Raw genomic sequence first — 21,929 nt, forward strand, 5'->3', positions numbered from 1 at the left:
CAAAAAGGAAAAGTTGGCAAAATGCAACAAATGAAAGTTGTTTTACGTCGACAAGAGTACGTTTCCTGTGATCTGGAATGCAAGAACGTTTGGACTACTCAAAACCCATGGTTGTTGGATGCTCACCATACGCAAGCCTCTGGATGAACTTGATTAGCTCATAAAAAATAAACAAGTCCCTGGACAGGACGTTTCTCTTATTTACAGAATGTACATTCGATGTCTCCATGGCAACAGAGAGCGTCTGTCATTCACTGCCACTGGTCTCAGTGGGACTGGCACGAGAACCCGCCCGCCTTGTCTGAAAACAGTCAAAACAAGCATAAGTATATCGTCATGTTTATATTGTTTGGGTGGGTGACTTTACTTTATCATTCAAGAATTTCAATATAAATTACTTTTCAGGCTGTTCAAGATACACTTTTAAAACTTTCTCCCGGGATCATGGAACAAACTTAGACTTAAGTCAAAATTTCAATCATCTGTATGTGTATTACTTGTGAACTGGAATTCCTAATTAACAGACAACAGCGGTTTGATGAATGTTGAATAGCATGTTTATCTTGGACTACATTTAAGCTCAATAAACAGATTTTGACTTATGCTTAATTAAGATGCTCCATGGTCCCGGGGCATGATTTAAGCGCGGCTACTTTAATTAAGAAAGGCAAAATATCAATCGAATTAAAAACTTCATATCAGTTGGATTGGAAACTTTCTAGAATTGAGTTGTGATTGAAAAATAAACCATTCAAATGAACACAGCAGTGGGAATGAGAAAAAGCTCGTAATTTCAACAAATCACAAAAAGAGAAGACAATATGTAGCCGGAACGAATCTAATTTTGTTTGAGGTCGCGTGCAGCCATAGGTGGTCGAGCTCTCGGGAGCTGTGCTAATAATCTGTGCACGTAATTCTTTTTGTGCCCCTAAAGGGAACATGCGGGTGTTGCCTCATAACTCTTCTTGTAATGGAGGTTAATTCAGTCTATTGTAAGCTTCTTAAAGCATGTCCAATTTCGTCCAACAGCATTCGAGAATAAGGATATCTCGTATAATTGCTTTTAAAATATTTATTTGTTATTCCGGATCAAGCGAATTTTCCTTAGTATATATGTTTTTTCTCCTTTCTTCGAATTGAACTTTTAACTTCGAAAACTTAATTGTAATTTGTTAATTATATTATCATATATTGTATTATTTTCAATAGTTGACAACAAATGAACAAATATCATTTTAATGTAATCTACATTTGATGAAGTTATCGGTGCTGAAAGTCAAATTTAATGTCGGAATCTTCCGTCCATGAAGGAAACAATTTAGCAGATAGCAATCACTCTATGTTCTGTTGCATGGCAGGGCGCGTTTCATTTCACACCTGACATTTTTATTAATTTTTTGGAGAGTTTGATCAAAGTGTGCCATGCCTCATAAAATTCTTAATGTTATTAAACCAGGTTACATAAAGGACAAAAACGTAAAATGTGACCATAACACCAATCAGCTAAATTTTAATAACTAATGCCAACAATTAACGGAGAAATAAAGCATAATCTGTGTCAAAAATCAACCAAACTTGGGGTTGTATTTAACAAAGCCAACATTTGGTATAGTCACTTGCTCTAAAATGGGATAATTTCATAAATATTTCAAAGAGGAAGTAATCAAATTACAGTTAACAGAAAAATAAAATAAAAGCAAAAATAAGACCATTTGAGGAATCTTCTTCACTATTTTTTTTTTTAATAAAGTGGAGCCATAAGAGGTGAAATGTTTGTTAATTTATCAAACGCTCTCTTTCACACAAAAACTGTCAGGTTGGGAAATAGATTATATAACCAAATTAGCTTCCAAAGAGATCGGGATACAAAGAAAGAACGGGTTTTTTACAAGATGGAAATGATGGTAAGTTAATTTTAGTTATTACAAAAAAAATCGTCTGGTTCATTATGTCTGTGTAATTTTACGACAAAAGAGCCAATGAGTTCGATCTCTCCAAAGAATGAACAGTTAATTTCTTTGATCTGAAATTTAAATACAAGTGGTCTTAAAGAATAATGGAAGAAAACGAGGAGGATCCCGTATAAAAGGGACAACAATTATTTTAGTAACATCACATTGTTTGTCAATTGGCCTTTGTATCTTTCTATTGTGATATTTTTATCTTTTAATTTAACCCCCGTTATTCCATTTTATGTATGAACATTTTATCCATTTAAACTTTAAAGAGATTCTCATAATATCACTCCATTCATTAAGCGATTGTAGGAAGTTTCTAATTTGAATTGCAAAGTAAATTGTGAAATCATCTCGAAATTTATATCTTACGTTTCCAAATATAAAGACAGTTATAAGAATATTTTAACAGCATACAAAATATGTACTTTGAGTTTTTTTAAACAGGTAACACGAATAAAAAAATAAATTTGTGATAACTTAATGCAGTTTACGACTTTCTTTTTAGTGAAAGGTACAACTTTATATTTTGAAGACATCACTTGTAGTTGCAAATCGCCGCGCTATTCCGGAGTTCCTTAAAGAACAGTACATGTTCATTCAGCCCTTCATCTGCACCATTTATCTGTATTGATTATTTAATTTTCATCAGCATGTGGATTCTTACGGGTTCGCACCCGCCCAAGTACATTTTGTATTTTTCTTGCTGAAAATATTGCAAATTACGGCACAGAAGGCACCCAGTGAAAAGTCGCCGATTGAAAAGCTTAAGGATGAGACTAAAATGAATTCGATATCGCAGTGAAAATCATCTCTGAAATTTACACGTTTGGAAATCCAATAAAAAGCCAATAAATCGTATAAAGAGGCGTCTAGTGCTAATTGTTTAATACGTCGACATATTTTGTCGATGGCCAAAAGACTACGGGGATTTTTTCCCTCTAAAAGTGTTTCCAACAATTTCCTGTGGTTGAACTTTATCCCACTAAGCAATAGCTCATACAATAATTGTAAACAAAGTGGAAATTAACAGAAATTGTGCAGCGAATAAAAGCTGCTTAATTAATTTCCAGTGATTGCATTTGCAGTATTACCGTACACGTTTACAATGAGAGTGACTACTTCCTAAAAAATGGTTCTTGCATGAAAGCGTTCGGTGTTATTGTATGAAATGAATATTGAATAGTATTTTATTTTAATCCATCTCTCTTACTTTATACAGGTATTCAATTTCTATTACCAGTCACCTGGGTAAACAAAACACGTGTCTAAGTGTGCTTCACACATTGTAACGTGTGGACTGGTGCTTGATTCGCATGCCTACCCAAGTTGTACTGTTTAAGGTCGCCAAGGGGTGTTCAGGGATTGAGGACTTTCAAAAATCACTCAATTTACAAAATTAAATACACCAGTACATTTAAATGGCAATCCCTTGAAAAGCTGTTTTTGGTACAGAGTAATTACATGTTTCCGGAATTAATTTAAGGATGCGGCATTTTCAAAAGATCAACTTGATGAGTTTTAACTTTTAAGTAACTATCGCTGACTTCCCTGAATCTATTAACACATCCCTTTCCTTAAACTAATTGTTTACTTCAAATTAATTTATCGTAAAACGACAAAGGTGTTACAAAAGAAACAAAATACTAAAATAATATAAAAACGAAAGAAAGGCAGATATGACGTCATTAAGAACTGCTAGCACAGAGGCGTTCCTACAGAGAGCAGACAAAACAACATATAAGGTGTTCATGCAAATTGAAAACCAGTGCGCATGTGTACGCGTCTGATTACTCTCGCAATCTTTAATCCCGTGTAAATACTTCTCATGTAACATTTCCGCACCTAAAACAGGTAATGAAGTAACCGAAACCGAGACAGTCTGTAGAATACATGATAAACAGTAAAAAGGAGATGAGCGAACAAGGTGTGCGAAATACCTATAGTTTTAAATGAATAAAATCAAATTAAATTTTTGAAGTAAGTTTTTAGACCAAAGTTCTAATTATTGAAAGGTATGAAATTATGACAAACAAAGCTTTTCTGCGGAAAAATCCTCTCGGCAAAAATTATTCTATGATAATAAAAATATTTTGGGGGGGGGGGGGAGAGAGGAATTTTTTGTTTGTTTGTTGTTTGACGTCCCTCTCGAGAATTTTTCACTCATATGGAGACGCCACCACGGAGAGCTGCAAATTTAGACTTATGCTTGGCACTCAGGACCAGTGAGGGATTTTTTTCGTGCCAGCACCTACTGCGACACGGGACCTCGGTTTATACGGTCTCATCCGAAGGACCGGTCTCCACATCCCACAGGGGATTCGAACCCGCGACGTAAGGATCAACTCCTTACTGAGGGAGTATCAAATTAAAAATCCTTAGTACCATTTTTCTTTCAAAAAAACTGAGGCTAACCACTACACCACACAGATTATTACGGGTAGTAACATTTAAATCTTTGTGATATGACCTTGAATAACTGGACATCAAATATTTTTCGGAAAAATTCGAAAATTTGTGTCATAAATAGGCATTTCAAGGTAAAATTATATGTTTTCAAACATACTTGAAAATTATACTTAAAAGAAAAAAAATTGGAGTGAAGACCCACTTAGTATACAAAAATACCAAAGAAAACTGTGTTATAATTGAGATGCAATTTTTCATTTATTTGTCATTCCATAGGCATTTCCCCTGCTTGTTCGCCTATCTTCTTTAGAAATTAGGATATGTTTTCAAATACAAACATGTCAAGATTCTCCTGTTTCTCTGAAATGTTTAAACCATTCGTCGAAAATGACATGAATTTTGATATAATTATGCATGTTATGTGAAAGGGAGCGCGTGTGCAATATGCCCATAATTTATTCATAACGCTCAAAAAACAGTATGTACCTGAATTGAGTCAAATGTTGCATTTAAATAAGAATTCTTAAATGCATGGAATTCAAGATTGAATTTTATTGAGTTCAACATAATAAAAGCAGAAACTTCTATTTTGGCATGGGTTCATAAACTATTGGCGAGTGTAATTTATGATAATAAACATTATTCTAAACAACTGGTCTACGGTCGGCCGGCGGACATGTAAATTGTAAAGCAGACAAAGTAGCCAGTCTGTTGCAATGCTCGAATCCTTCATCGGCCGTCTGCCGAGGACCGCCGTTTCGCCATAATTATACCAGTTTGCATCACCGAATTCAAATAAAAAAGATTGAACACAAATGTTACTTTTTGTTATCTGTTTTTCTTGAAACAAATTCTAGCAGAAATGCAAAATACGACTGTGAACCTTTCGCTCGCGGAATGAATACAGAAACGCCCCCTTGAACTCTCAATTTTGTGTCCTTTGATTTGTCATACAATCGCATTAATTTTATTCAGTTTTTATCCACAATTCCCATTCTTTGTATTGCCTCTGGTTCTGTTTGATTTGGTTAAAATTAGGAATGAAATTCTGTTCTAATTATAAGATATGCATACCGTATATTGATTTAAACTACTCCTTAATTAAATAATAAAGAGTGCAGAATGTAATACTAAAACTTTATTGAATAAGAATTACTTATACAAGTGGCATCATAGACAAATTCATGCCTACAACCAAGAGAATTTTTTTCGTGTCTTTTTTTAATTGTAATTTCAATTTCCCACAACTTTTAGCCAACATCTACAGCGTGAGTACATTGACAATTTCCGGTTATGATCACGCAGAACAATTATGCACATGCAAAACTTACGTTCAAAAGAGCATGTGTAAAAGAAAAACAATGACAACACATCGAAAAAGATCTCATCGGCAGCATAAAGCAAAATTGAGCTCATTCAGTGAAAACAAACACATATTTTGAAATTTTTTTTACAGAAAACTTTATACCACATGATCATACCGGAAATATATGCTCGGGCACTATGGTGATCATAACTATAATGTTGACGTCTAACAAATTGATCACAAACAATGGTATAAGCTTACTTTGCTGTGAGGTCCGGGACGGGTTTGATCCCCCTGGTTTGTAGGCTTGAACTCACCTGCATGAAACAAATGCACCATATTCAGCCTTTGTCACCTGTTTAACGTTTTACATTCAAAAGTTCTGCATATTACAGTGTACTGATATCCACGTTTCAGATTATAACCTTCAGAATTTGAAATCGACACATTTAATTCAATAACATGTATATATACATGATATAATTATTAAAAGCTAAATAAGCAAAATAGCCATGTCATAGGCAAATGAAATAAGCATCCACAGAATGTCTCCCCGTATTTGCTGAATTTCGAAAAATGGTCGGTTATCATTACCCAAAAATTATTTCGTTTCATTTTCTGAAAAAAAAAATTAGAGATCATTACCGAAGTTTTAAATTGAATGAACTGCTTCACTCAGAGTTCAATGCCCAGTTCTTAATAATTCATAATTCACCCAAATATCTTCTTGTTCTTTTTTAACATAATCGTCAACAGATATGGACTATATTATACAAATATAGCCCTTTTATGAGATCGGTCCATAGATATATTGACCTCACAGAAAAGCATATCGGTCGAGCACTTCGTGTATGCTCGGTCGATATGTTTTTTTCTGTGAAGTCGCTATATCTATGGATTGACCGAATGAAAGGGCTATATTTGTTATATTATTTTTAACAGAGATTGATATAACAATATTTGAAAATGATAGGAACAACCCAATTTTTTTCTCTTGTCTTTCTTTAACACATAGAGACTCGAAATTAAAATAATTTAATATAATTGATTAAATAAGTTTGATATAATTGTGTTTCATATATAAACTGATAGAGTAATTTAGGGAATTTACCTATTTAAAAGGCTACATTTGTTTTATTATGTTTTGTATCGATTTATGAAAAACATTTCTAATATGTTTCAATTTAAAGTAGCATTGTATTATTATAGGACATCACAATTATAAATAGGAGTTGAAGTATAATTTTTTTTTCGGAAACAGCACGTCGTATTAGCTATTGTGAAGTCAGCTCTGTTGTTGTTGTTTTATAGAAGATTATTTCCATTTTTAGAAACATGCATTTCAGAATCTTTAGTATATACCTAATCATGTGATCAATTTTTAGCCAGTCAGAGAGCTTTGAATATATATATATATATATATATATATATATATATATATATATATATATATATATATATATATATATATATATATATATATATATATATATATATAGTCGAACCTCAGCTCTGTGTATCAAGCTTCACAGTCTATTATCTATCTATCTATCTATCTATCTATCTATCTAGATAGATAGATAGATAGATAGATAGATAATAAACTGTGAAGCTTGATACACAGAGCTGAGGTTCGACTACGGAGACTACATGTTTATGGAGAGATGTCATTCCAGCATTATATTTTCACTTTTGACTACAAGTACTCTGTAGTAACTAGTTTGTGGATTCTCATGTTGACGATTATAAACGTTACCAACCTTTTTCCTCTGTTGACAATGAGGCAACAATAGAAATCGACTAACAGAAAAAGATTTCCATGTTTACATTGATACCGAGATTCACAAATAAAATTTTCGGTAATGATACATAAACATTTTCGGTATTGATCAGAAAATTTGTCGGTAATGCAAAACTGTATATCAATATTACAGGACGAGGTACATTTGCGCTTTGAACCCCCCTTCAAAAAAGGACATTCCGTATCATTAATACGGGAATTGGATAATATCTTTTATATAATGATTGTAATGTATGACTTGTTAGAATTCCGAATCACATACAGGTGTTAAAGATCCGTTGCAAACATACCACTAACGATTGTTACTAGAAACATAAGACAAAATGGGTGGATCCAGGATTTTCATATATATATATATATATGATATATTCTCTCAGCTGAGAGAATAGATTACCCCCCCCCCCCCCTCAAAGTCAAGTTTACAGATCTAATAAATAAAAAAAATTAAAAATAAAATAGATATGTATAAGAAGGATAAACTACTTATTGTGGCGGATTGTTTTGCTAAACATGTAAATTATTTCAATTTTATTTAAGTTATTTAATATATGCCAAAACATAGGAACTCTATTTTTCAAGGTCACCCTATTTTTTTAAAATTTTTATAGGGAGGGACCTGTGTAAGGTTTACAGGGGAGAGAGAATCAATCAAGGGACCTGTGTAAGGTTTACAGGGGAGGGAGAATCAATCAAGGGACCTGTGTAAGGTTTACAGGGGAGAGAGAATCAATCAAGGGACCTGTGTAAGGTTTACAGGGGAGAGAGAATCAATCAAGGGACCTGTGTAAGGTTTACAGGGGAGAGAGAAGCAATCAAACCACAAATGAATGAGGATTATGCCTCAATTCTAACATGTTTAAATAAAAGTATTAAAAAACGTTTTTGTGTTTTATGACTTACCCCTACAATAGAATTCAATTCAGACACGAAATTTTGAATGTGAATTTGTAGATTATGGGGTATAATCGATTATTGACAGTCTAAGCTTTAAAATGAGAGTATAGAAATTAACAAGTTAAAAAAAATCTCTTTATGTTTCATAAGAATTCCCCACAGATTTCAAATGGATTGGTGTATTGTAAATAAAATGTGCCCTGGGGGGGGGGGGGGAGGGGGAAGGCGGTTGTTTGTTTCTGAAAATCCAGAATTTCAGGGATATTACCTATCTTAAATTAATAATAACTGAATGTTCCTTTAATCTAGGAAATGGCAGACACAGTCATTTTGATATTCAGCATTAAGTTTTCTGTGTGTTCCTTAAATTGTTGTTTAAAATGACATTTAGAAATTGGCATGGCTACAAATTTTTTCCCAGTATCACCTGGACAAAGATATGGATTTTTAAATGGCAAAGGAAAAAGTTTACATATGTCATATTCCTAAAGTTTCGTCTGAAAAAAAAAACTGTGACATTACTTATGATTATGAAATACTTCACACATTCACTATTTTTGTGATTGCAAATTGATGAGTAGAAGCCTTTTTTTGGTGAAGTACAATAAATAAAACTTTTAATATTTTTCAGTTCTGTGTTGACTCCTGAATGGGGCATAAAGGAAATTTGTTGAGTGTGGACAGGTGTAACTTGGAAGTTCAACTCAATTTATTTTGCGAAATGGTAGAACTAAAAGAAATGTAAAGAAGATTTAATGCATCCATTTATTAGTAAATACAAGGGGTGTTTAAAAAAGAGTTCATTTTACTATTTCTTAAGTCAGCAATTGTCATTTAATTTTAGAGAACTTTTGAAGGGGTTGGATTTGCTTCAATCACCAAATCTGAAGACAAAGAGAACTGCCTGTCGAGTTTTACTGGTATCTGATAGGTTTGTTATTTAATTTTAAGACTTTCAGCAGCAGAGGGCATTGTTGGGTTAACTATTTCCAAGATCATTTTTCAATTGAAGTGAATATTACCAAAAACCAAAAACAACCCAAAAAAAAAGACATTTTATTATTTTTTAAACACAATTTTTTTTTATTTCTGAAAATCTCAAGATTGGAGGACTATTTAAATCAGCCTTGTTAAGATGAAGGACATTGCCTAGGAACGTTATGCTAATGGAAGAGAGGACAAGATAATTCAGAGTTTGAAGCTTATTGTGCTTAATCATCCGATGGTCATTGTGAGAGAAATATTTCCTAAGGCTAACTATCCATACCATCTTTTCTGTTATTTAGGAAACAAAGACAGAAAATTTTGCCCACATGTTTGATTTGTTTTACAATATTTTTAGACCAGGTGTTCTATTTCATTTTTTATCAAATCTGTTTTTAATGAGAGGGTTTTTATTTTTTTAATTTCTTCAAAAGGACTCATGATGCTGCTGTTAGATCTCATAATTTTCATGATCAATATTTATGATCACTCTAAAAAATTAGGTAAACTCTGACCAGCAGTAAACACATCAAAGGTATCATTGGATGCCAAAAAATAAGCCACAATAATGATCACGAAAACAAATCTGAAATAATTTAAAAAAAAAAAAAGCATATTGAAACTGAATGGGTTGGAGGGACATCCAAGCATGCAGCCATTAAACAAGTACAACAAGAAAAACAACAAAATGTAACATGTTTATTAATACATAAATTCATTATATAAACCATTCATTGCATGTTTCTTGAACAGTTGTGATTTTTCTCTAAAATCTTATGTTCTCAGATGAAGATGCAGTATTTTCTGCATTGTGCACAATACTGCATGCAGCCAAATTAAGGGGAATAACTCTAAATTCTGATGCAAAATTTATTGATTTTTTGCATTTATGCAAAAGAGTGCATATGTAAAGGAATTGGGTGCTTTGAGGAAAACCAAAAAACTTTTTTTGAAACTTCTTAGCTTCAATCAGAGTTGCTGTTCTTGGAAACATATCAAATAAACATAAAAATGTGATAAAAATAACTATAATTACTTCTTAAAATCTCAGGTTTTATATCTTCAACAAAAATAGATGCATCTTCTATGATATTTATTAACAAGAGGAATTATATTCACTGGAAAAAGAATCTGTGGTCACACTAAGGAATGAAATTCTTTTTAAAGTGCACTAGACTTAAAAAAAATCAACTATATATTTTTTTCTTTTTGAATGACTGCATGAGCAGTAATGAACTGTACAAATTTATCATATAGTGACATCTTTATGACTAGAATGTATAACATTTTAACAAAACACTCATCAACTTTTCTATATACATAAATCTTGTCCTCTAGTTAAAAAGAGTCTATTGAGCATAATGTATCACTTAAATCCTTAAGTACAATGACTTTATGTATCACACAAACTTTTTTGAATACCAATAAACAAATGACATAATGATATAGGACACATCTCTGGCAGTGAGTAACACAGTATTTCATCTTATGAATATGAACACATAGTGTGAAGAATTTACATAGGTATACATTTATGTAAATGTCACTCCCAGAGTCAAATATCACTACTGCAACAAAATATTTCAAAAAATAAACAATGTAGCATTATATGTCAGAATGCTGAAGAACTGGCAGATGAGTATGTTTTTATGCTACACGAGTAAACAAACAAACAAAATGAACATCATGCAACAACTCCAAAAACAGTTAAAAATGCTAATGCTCTTATAAAAGAAAATAATAAAATAGCAAAATCTTTAACTTTGTTGTACATGATAAATGAAGAATTGAAAGCACTGAGCATGTAGGTGTTCCTTAGAAGTCCATGAAAGGTTGACAGAGAGATTCTGGCCACACTGTGGGGTACAAGGTTTACAAAGATCCCAAGGGATACTCATTTTACCAGCTCTCTGTGTGTCTGACTTAGACTGGGTCTTTATGAAAAACCCTCCTGAAATTGACAGACACAGAAGTTGGATCAAGAGAGTTTTTTTTTTGGTCATTTGAGAGTTCAGGAAATAGATTCTCCAGATTGACACTGAGGTTATTGTATCTGCATTTCAATAAAACTACAAATAAATATGTAGAAATAAATAAGAAAAAGCTAACAATTCCCTAAAAAAAATATATAAAGATACTATAAAGAATTGGATAAAGTGCCACAACAACAAATAAGGGAGTTGTTGTTTGACAAAATCTAACAACCATTTGGTAAAGGGACAACAACACAACACTGACAACAAAGCCTATGATTTTCGGTCCTCTGATATACACAACAAGGCATCAATTACCTCCTGTTCATCATGGGATCTTCTCTCTTGTTGTTCTCGATATTGTCTCTGTCGTTCCTCAAACTCACGTAATCTTTGGTTATACTGTTCTATTTGCTGCCGGTACAACTGATCCTCTACCTGAAGTGAAAAAAAAAATCATGAAAACTTAGCAAAGACTTTCAAAGTGCAGGCATTACCTGTAAGGTACCTAGTTTTCAAATGCAAGTAATACAACAATATTTCATTTTGTGATGGGAAAGATACTGTTAAGTTACAGCAGTGAAACTTTTTTAGACAAAAGAAAACTTTTGGATGAGTTGTACTTGACTTTGAAAAATAAGTTCATGAGTGGCAAATGCTACAGAAGTTGATGCAGTGGCAAGTGAAATAAATACAAATTTAATTTTCACCTGTTCTGTTGCAATATGTTAGACCAAAATATAATTATAATGCCACACTTCAAACCATATGCAACTCTATTCTTTTTCTCTTGGGTTGCAGCTGAAGCAACAGCAGGAAGAAAATGAGAACCAAAGCAGCAGTCCCTGTTTCTGATGCTCTGTACTTGATAATTTTCACAAAAATCAAACCATCACCTGCTTGAGGTACCAATTTTTATCACATTTTTAAAAAGTGAACAATCAAATTTTAATTGGATTTTGACTGAGTTTTCTAGAACCCTTGAGGATTCAACTATTTGCCTGATGCATATGGTTTGAATACAAGAAAAAGCTGGATGCTTTGATTACAAAACAGTGTGTATGATGACTAGAGACTTTTTCCAGCAGCTGACTGCACTATTCTGAATTAAATATTGATTTTTCTTTGTCTTTTTAACCCATTGTGCAAAGAGCAGCTTTTAATTTGACTTTGTTTTGATCAGAGGACTTAGGAAAAATTCATTGCCATATCCCTGATGCCATCTGACAGCTCAAAATTCACCTTGTCTACAACCTGCTCTTTCAGATCCAGAACCTGCAGCTACCCAAATTGCACATATTACATAAGGTTAGAGGGGTCTTTGTCTTGGAGAGAGGCAGATGCAATCAGAATTTGAGGCAGAAACATTCCCCTCACAAGGACAACAACCCTAACAGTGCTGCATCTGAAGTTAGCACCCTGTCAAGGTCAGAGAAGAATTCTAAGTTCTGCTGTAGATTTAGATGCAGCATATGGCCCCATTGTGAGGGAGATTAACACATCTCCACCCTTTCCACACTTATTTACTAAACAGAAGACATTACTTGGTAACTCTTGTATTTTGTACTAAAACAGGCTTGTGGGCTGAGTCCAAACATTACAAACTTTGTGTTCCATAAAGACTGCATTGCATCTGCCATTTTTTCTTCTTAACAAAACCAATCCTTAGAATTCATTTAAAATCCTTATGGAAGATGAAAAACAATTAATCAGAGTTGCATTTTAATTATCTCACAACTGGGGTACTAATTCCACAAATGATTGGGCAAGATTGAAACTGAAACCCAGGATCAGCAATCAGAAGAAATCAATCTAGTTTAGACTTGTAATGATGATTTAACCACCCCACAAAATAAATTAAAAATCCCTAAATTAATGTTTCCCTCACACAAGCACTTGTCCAAAACTATTGTTTCAACTTTCTGCAGAGTTGTAAAAAATGGATAAAGAATGGTCTTGATGTGTGCAATCGTGCCCAGTCAAGCTGATTATGATGGTGAAAAATGCACATGATTTTGGTGCCTTGTTTTGTAAGGGTGCGAAGTTTGGCATGTCCGTTAGATTAGTCTCTTTTGTATCCATGGTTAAGACAAATTTCTTTTGTAAATGGTTGTTAATTAGCATGTTAAAAACACATTTCCTCGACCACAATGTAGAACAGCTAACTTTCAGAGGGACACATTGTGTAATTAGACATATGGTATGTGGTTCTTCTTTATCAGACTAAAGCTTTAGAGAAATGATTTCAAATTTTCCTCCTATATTTCTTAATTCTGGTCTCTGTCAAATCTTTTATCTTTATTTACTCCCTTTCAAAAACACAGAAAAAAAAGTTTTTCCTTAAATATCTGTATTTGAAAACAGCTTGCAAAAAGTTTATTGCAGGTTAAACACACATGTATAAGTGCTTTTAAGAATTAAACAAATGTCAAGTGAAGTAATTGAAGACTTAGCTCTCACTGGAAGAAAGAAATATTCTCCTTAAGTGTGAAGGTTATGCTACCCAGTAGTATTATTTTCTCATTTGATTAGGACTGTATAAGAAGATTATAAAGTTTTTCTGCTTTGTCTTCAATCCATTTCAATAGAAGCCTAGTCTTAGTGTGCACATTAATGTATGGGGCTCACCTCTAATAAGGAGAAATTTCAAGAACGTATAGAAAATGAACAAAAGTGAAAGAAAAGCAGAGAAATTTGACAATTGTTATTAAGAGGTCAACAACTTTTGAACACTAACTACAAAACAGCCAATAAGAGTGAATAACTAGTTCTCATCTTACTGGAAAGCTGTAAGAAGAGGAGCTCTCTCTCTCTCTAACTCTCTCTCTCTCTCTCTCTCTCTGTCCCTACCTCAGCTCTTTCAGAGTCATATTCTATACAGCCTATTCCATCCAGTCTGTGAAGGTCTATCCATCCTCTCCATATAACACACACTCCATTTAAGATAAACTGGGATTTAAGATGGACCTAAAACAAATTTAAAAGCATTTAATAATTGAGAAAACTATAATGAAGCTGTAAAAGGGAAACTTTCTCTTATGTTTCTGTAGACCAAATTCATAGTTCCAGATCATGTTTTTGACATATAGTTGGTAAATTGATGGGATAAGGAAAACATATATACAAATTAACAAAGGAAGGGCAATGATGCATTTTCATGATTAGTGTGATGTGTAAGATTTCTTGCCAATTTTCCTAGTGTCAGCAAACTTTAGTATCTCCATTTCAAGTGACATTTGATATGTCAAATGGATTGCTTTTCAGAGGGAAAAGACAGAATTGTTGTACTTTTGTGGAATAATAACTGTCCCCAGTACAGTAAAAGCAAGAACAGCTTATTTAGCAGAAACTATAATACAATGCATGCTTCCCCATTCAATTTGGTGCACATTGTAAAAAAAATCTGTTTAAAAAAAAACAAAAACACCTCAGGCTCTCCCTCCCCATTCAATTTGGTGCACATTGTAAAAAAAACCCTGAGACCCTCTCTCCCATTCAATCTGGTTCGTATTGTAAAAAGCAAGGCTCCCCTTCCCTATTCACTTTGGTGCACATTGTAAAAAATTGAGGCTTTCCTTCCCAATTCATTTGGTGCACACTGTAAGAAAACAGAGGCTCTCCCTCCACCTTCAGTTTGGTGCACATTGTAAAAAAACTGAACAGGGCCTTCAATACATTGAGTATTGCAATTCTCTTCAATAGATGTCACAATTTTTTTAATACAGATTGTAATATAGCTTTCAAGCTTGCCAAGTTTATAGTTCATATAAGTGATTCAGATGTCAAGGAGTGCAGACTTACATTGCAGAACACAAAGTGTTTCTTACACTGCTGTTCAAAACATAATTAAGGAGGGTTATAAGATGTCAAAGGGTGCAGTCTCACTTCACTTGTGAGGATAAACCAAACCCCTATCCCTTTATAACTTGTTATTTTCTTATCATATTCAAAACTCATTATCATATTATATACCCATAACATACTGCAATGCTAAGTGTGTTAAAAATGCATTAAGTGATTCGCTAGAGTAACCAATCCGAAAGGTAATATGCATAAAACGCATTGATACAGTCAATGACCTATTTGAAGTCAATTGTTAAAAGAGTCATTATCAAAGGATGGATAGAAAGATAATTACAGAAAAACATCAACATGTTCAGATTTTTCACCATTAAATTAAAAGCGTAACAAGTAGGCGGAAAGTGTAATTGAATGAAAAAAGATAACTTTTAAGAAAAACAAACTTATGGAAATGAATAGTAAAAAAGGTGTTGTTAATTTTTAAATATCATCTTGAGAAAATAATTTTTTCATGATCAATGATAAATATTGCAATGACATTTGACTGAGTGGGTGTGCAGGGGTCTGGGTTGTTGAGGAGATATATATACTAAAACCCCCGCTCCTGATTCATTGCCTCGGAGCGGCTCTATGTGAACCCTCCGCTCCTTATACATTGGGGAGTGTTTAAGCATGATGAAGCAATCATGACCACCTGCCTATTATAAAATGATTATGAAATAACATTCCTAATTATTTGTTATAATAATTATAACATTACTTATATATTAATTTTGAGTTGAAATTAAAATCTGAAATCTGTACATAAAAATGATTTATTTCTGGAGGAATTCTTCAGCAATAACTCCAGTGAGAAGGATATATATATATAATTACAAACACATATGTAGTCTATCAACTGTTACAGTACCTAAGTAACAAAATATCACATGCAAAAATAAACTTGGAATTAGAAGTATTTTGTTACACCTTAATTCAAGGTAAAGTTAACTAGATTTTAATCTTTGGTGTAGAATTTAAACAATGTTTTATGACCTTTCTAAAAATAAAAATTCTATGGTCAGTAGGCATTTTAAATCCATTGTTCCTCCTCTTGTTGTGTTTATTCATGAATGAAAATGAGTGGGTGGTCACTATAGGTAAAATAGGTCATTGAGTCAGCTGGAGCCAGGTCAGTGATCTGGAATTCGACTGGGAAATCCCAACTCACATGTGTGCTGCATTTGGAGCTACTCTACCTTTGATAAGAAAAGATAAAGTGGAGCATGTCTGTTTTAGAACTGAGTAATCTCCCTTGATTATAAGTTTGTATGTGACTTGAATTTTTTAGTCTTATATATTTATCATAAAATCTAATTTTTGTGTAAATTTTTATTTGCCTTTTTCTTTTCTTTTTTTTTTTTTTTAGATGCAACTGTACTTTATATAGTAACTTGTTTTTGTTTGTTTGTTTTATTTTCAGGGGAGGGGGTGTGGAAGGGTATATCACTTTCAACATTTTGAATATTTCACCTCTCTTTCTTTGATTTTAATCTCTGATATGATGCAATTATTTTATAAGTACATGAGGTAAATTAAGAATGCATGGAAAATAAACCAATAAGGTTGAATGAAAACACTTTCCCTGATTTCATTAGAATAGAAATGACCAAATAATAAATTTTCTGTAAGGAGATTTTGGAAGTAAACATAAAAATGACTTTTACAGTAATGTGACGTACATTTGCCTTATCTTTATTTTCTATTTAGTTCATTTATGTACAACATGTTTGTCTATGAATTAAAAACTTTTTAATTAATATTTAATAAGTTTAGTGTTTTTCCCTTTGTAATGATGGCAGAATAACCGAGGCGTCAGTAAGGTGAATTAATTAATTTTATTTTTCTTTTAAATTCAGGTTGTGTATTTGCTGTAATGCTTAACAAAAGAAACAAAGCCTATAAGTAGACAAGCATGCGATTCTTTGTACCAGTGACTGCGTTTCTGTTGAGTTATTTCATTTTACCTATGTATGACATAACAAGTCAAGCCAAACGGTCCTGTGGTTTGGCATTTTACCAGAAACCACAAATCGCATGGATGAGACAGATAAAACACAATAATGACTTATTTTTATGCTAAAACAATTGAAGATCAATACTAGTAAAGAATAATGAAAAAAAAACTCAATGAATGGTAGATGTTTCTAAATAAGCATCTCCAAGGGTTTATTGACTGTTAAAGAAGCAAGAAGTATCCACCCCCACATGGTATAAATTCTTCAAAAGGATAATGATGGGCTTTTTTTTCCCACCTATGATCTGTTTCTTGTGAAGAAGAAATTAAGGAACTATTCAAAGCATTACCTGTTATTAGAGATTCTATTCAAAGTTAATTTGTTATACATATATTTGTTTACAAAACGGATGACTAAATAAAAAAGGATCAATGATCCATGCATGCAGGCCTTTTCTTTATTTTTTTAAAGGTGTGGCATAAACCCACAGTTTTTCATTTAAAAAGATAGTTTTACAAGCATTTAATGACTCGTTTTGGATTTCATGGGATTTAAATGTATCACAGATAATTGTACATTAGTAAAAGCATGGTTTAAGTCTTCCATGCAGTACGGCTTTACTTAATTTAAACAGAATCTGTTAAAAAGTCACCCAAGTAATAATGCCATGTCCATAATAAGATATTATCCTGCAAGATTTTTTTTTACCTTCTGCTCGACACATTGAATACACAAAGCGTTAATGTCTATATGCCTGGTATACTTCCCCCCTCGAGCAATATTTACCATGTACGAGTTGTGACAAAGAATTAATTCTGTATTCAGTCGGATGATATGCTTATCATGGGGACTACTATTTAACACTGTTTTTCTTTTGTTATAAGTTTAATTAAATACCCGTTGGGTCTAAATGTTTTATTTTTCATAGACTCTGTTTTGTTATATTTACATTTTTTTTTATACTGGGTATTAAAACAAAACAAAGCAAAAATGAAATGACCCAAAAATACTCAAGAAATAAATGGAGAAAAGAAAAATAATGTAATACTCCAAAAATAAATGGAGAAAAAAAAAATATTAAATGTCTTTTTGAATAAGAAAATGTGAAGAAATTGGTATTACAAGAAAATCTGGGATTGTTCATTGTAAACTGTTAATAATGAATACAAAGGAAAGAATAGATGTATGCCTCCACCCCTGCAGAAGTCTTGCACATTTTTTAATCATGTTTATTCAAGGAGAAGGATGACATTTGTAACGCCCACATAAAAGAAGTTTCATGAAAGATGAAAATCCTGATTTTGATTGTCCCCAATGTTAGCCATGCTGTGGTCATTAAACAGGGTTGGGTCAAGCAGTTAATGACATGTGGGTACTGTGTGCAGTTATTACATCTCCACTACACTATATTAACATATCATTGTGGGGCTCCGGATTGTATGCACGTTTATATGGAAATGGCAAAATAATGGACAATAAATCCCATAAAAGTCAGTCAACAAAAACTAACAAAACCTTGGTGACCATTCAGCCAGAATAGAGAAATTACAATCTTTTGTCATGAGTTGTATAGAGTTTTCCCCCTCTTTGTGAGTATTTTAGTTGGTCAAGACATTCCGGATGCTAGTGGGGAAACAGAGATAAGTTTGTAAGTACCAGAGGAAGTACTCCTATATACTATACACCACGTGTAGCTTCCTCTCGACCAAGTCACATGAGAAGTTTGCTGATCAGAGGGCCCCAGAGAGAGCTTTCTCAGAAAAAAGTCTTGCTCTTCATGTCACGACTATCAGAATGAACAAATTATCATTATTATAAACTCAAGAATAATCTAATACTCCTTAAAAAAAGATTGCAAAATTTCACCCCAGTTTATTCATCATATATGTCTTAAATTGCCCTTTCATTTCTTGGTATAAATTAAATGTTACGACCTGATGAACAGATTTTAGTTGATGTCATACCAGAGACACAGCCCTTTCAGTATATGGTAGATTATTCACTAATTAATCAAGTCTTGTCAACAAGGGAGAAATTTTGACAACAGTGTCTAGCAAATAAATCACCAATATTATACAGATAGAAAACAATGTTAAATAAAAAACCTTCCACACAAATATGTTTTTGTGACTGATTTACAGACAATTTATAAGTTAAATAGGCAGACTGTTTCAGATGCTTTTGCAACTAATATATTAAAAAAAATATAGAAGTAAATGTCATATGGGCTTGTCTAATTAACACATTATTTCATAATACAGGTATTACATATTGCTTAGCTTAAATAGAGAGAAAAACAACCCAGAGATTTTTTCCCCTTACCTTCCCTGGCTCTCTCTCAAAATCTACATATTCTCTTGTGGGTATCCTATCTTCATCTTTGTCTGACCAAGCATTAGATTCAAAGTTTAATTGTAAATTTGTACCGGTGGCTACAAAGGCCTACAAAAATTAAAATTAAAAAGATAAAACAAGAAATATTTTACTATGGAAAGTGAAAGCATTAAACCCATTAAAAAGTTGAGACCGTATGTTGTACTTGATTCATACATGTATATGGAAAAACCTTGTAAATTTTCGCATTTTGTGGAGACAATTAAAATGTAGTAATTTTAAATATATGAATATCTATCATCAGTTTTTGTTTCCGATTTGTTCTTTTTAATCAACATCAAACAGTACACATAATGATTAAAATACACAGCACACACGTGCCGTGTTCAAGAGGTGATTTAAATAGTAACTTACTATATCGGCGTGTCCCTCCCTACATTCTGTTTGAAATCTTAATTGTCTCTCCTCTAAAGGCCTGTCTCTAAATCCAGTGTATTTCACCTGAAATCATAAAACAAAATCCCATCTGAAACCCTTTTTTTCGAAGATTTTGGGAGGTAAAGAAATCCGTGATGAACGGTATGTAATAAATCACTCCGCCATCTAACTTCACAAACTTCCGTAAAAGAATGTGACCTGGTAATAAACTTCAAATAAACTTTACCTCACATTCTCTACTAAGTCTTCGAAATAGTTCATCATTATCAAAAGTTGATCTTTGATCAGGCACAACTCTTGGCATTTTTCTTTGAGATATAATTCCGACTTCACAAGACAGCGTGTTTGTAAGTACTGACAGCATGCTTTCTGAGTCAACTTCATTCATGCTAAACACAACAATACTACACATTACACGAGCGTATCCGATCGCTGTTGATTGGCCAATTCGTTCGTTTTCGTGAAATTTCCGAGTGACGAGAAATACCGACAATGACCATATATGGTAATTTCCGACTATTCATTTCCGTAGAATTTGCTACGTAAGCGGATATTTATTATTATGCAAATAACTTTCTCAATATTTGATGACAGCTCCCATATAAGGCTAATAGGCGGGGCAAATGATATGAATAATGCAATAGTCCCTCCATATACGGTCTTGTATGACCTACATTCGCTTACTACGAGGTCAAACGTATTAAATATTCAGATTGTTTTTCTCACGCTACAAAGTGATGTTTTTCGAGCAAATCTCAACTCTCTTGCAAAATTAGAAATTGTTTACTTGTTTTTCTGAAAAGAATTCGATGAATAGATGTGGGTTAAAATTTTTGACTCTCTTGGGTTACTCGAACAAACAAATTTTCAATATTTTAAACTGACTTCTCGCCTACAGTAGTAACCCTCTTGTAATCGTAGGGATTGAAAGCATGAAATCTAATTAAACTGTTTGTTGAACTGAGAGAAAAAAAGTTTCAGCGTTATCAATCATTACTGGAAATGAATATTATCAATTATACTTGGTACGTAATTATGAAAGATTTAACCTAGAAAGCACACGTTCAAATTAAAGTTAGTTTCAATAGTGAAGAAAACTATATAAGTTCTAGATAATTCTATTGTATCACAAGCAGCAAACTCTTAATTCCAAATTATAGTATACAGAACTTTACAAAAAGAGCATAGTGAAGAAAACTATATAAGTTCTAGATAATTCTATTGTATCACAAGCAGCAAACTCTTAATTCCAAATTATAGTATACAGAACTTTACAAAAAGAGCACAATCTATTCATTGAATTTATTTTGGTGTTTAATAGAAACAGCATTGCAAATTTAGAGAAATTTTGATAAAAGATGTGCTATCCTCCTACAGAAATGAACGGAAGAAAAAAATTAATCAGTTTCCTTAGAAAACATTCAATAAACACGGAGGAGGGTCTTTAAGAGCAAATTGAACTACAATTGTCATTTTATTTTTTAAAATTAATTAATTTTTATTTTAAGCAAGACTTTTGCCCAATCTTTTTTTCAGATGTTCATAAATACGGGTTGGTTATGACCTATGTTAATTCCTTTTAACACTTTTTTGGCTAGTCCGAAATATCTGACGTTTTCCAGGCTTTTTTCGCCATTTTGTTATTTTACGTGCCAGGAAAACTTTCCTGGGGCCCGTTTTACAAAAGAACTTACGACTAAGACCAAAATTTAATTCTGCTAATAACTTTCTAATTTACATTAAATAGAAAATGGTTTTAATATTTTTAAAAGGTATGTAGAAAGATACTTTTACGCTAGCAATTGTGAAAAGAATCATTAATTTTGCAATTTTTTTTTACAAACAAGTGAAGTTTTGGTCTTAGTCATAAGTTCTTTTGTAAAACGGGCCCCTGGCACGTAAAATATCAAAATCGTGAAAAGGTCTGGAAAACGTCAGATATTTCGGACTATTTTTTGGTCGCATGAAATAGAAATGCATATCTATAATTCAAAGCAAACTGATGTCAGCGAATTATTGGAGGGATGGGTACATGGT

At 32.7% G+C, this 21,929-nt stretch overlaps 1 protein-coding gene across 3 annotated transcripts; it reads right to left on the reverse strand.

The window, feature by feature from the left end:
• Positions 1-104: 104 nt before the first annotated feature.
• LOC133197702 (core-binding factor subunit beta-like) lies at positions 105-20,319 on the reverse strand. Of its 3 annotated transcripts, XM_061333860.1 has the most exons (7): positions 20,119-20,319; positions 19,869-19,955; positions 19,443-19,562; positions 14,173-14,289; positions 11,641-11,760; positions 5,932-5,987; positions 105-301 (listed from the first exon to the last, which is right to left on the reverse strand). In XM_061333860.1, the coding sequence occupies exons 1-7, from the start codon at positions 20,302-20,304 to the stop codon at positions 202-204; spliced, it is 786 nt and encodes a 261-aa protein (XP_061189844.1). In that variant the 5' UTR covers positions 20,305-20,319; the 3' UTR covers positions 105-201. The 3 variants fall into 3 exon arrangements, with proteins under 3 accessions (XP_061189844.1, XP_061189842.1, XP_061189843.1); XM_061333858.1 differs by lacking the exons at positions 105-301; positions 5,932-5,987 and adding an exon at positions 10,036-11,300 and having other exon boundaries at positions 20,119-20,307; XM_061333859.1 differs by lacking the exons at positions 105-301; positions 5,932-5,987 and adding an exon at positions 10,036-11,418 and having other exon boundaries at positions 20,119-20,306.
• Positions 20,320-21,929: the final 1,610 nt, after the last annotated feature.

The sequence above is a fragment of the Saccostrea echinata genome, unplaced genomic scaffold, assembly GCF_033153115.1.
Source record: "Saccostrea echinata isolate AGI-Se365-2 ecotype Australia unplaced genomic scaffold, CSIRO_AGI_Sech_v1 ptg000030l, whole genome shotgun sequence".
Classification (NCBI taxonomy): domain Eukaryota; kingdom Metazoa; phylum Mollusca; class Bivalvia; order Ostreida; family Ostreidae; genus Saccostrea; species Saccostrea echinata.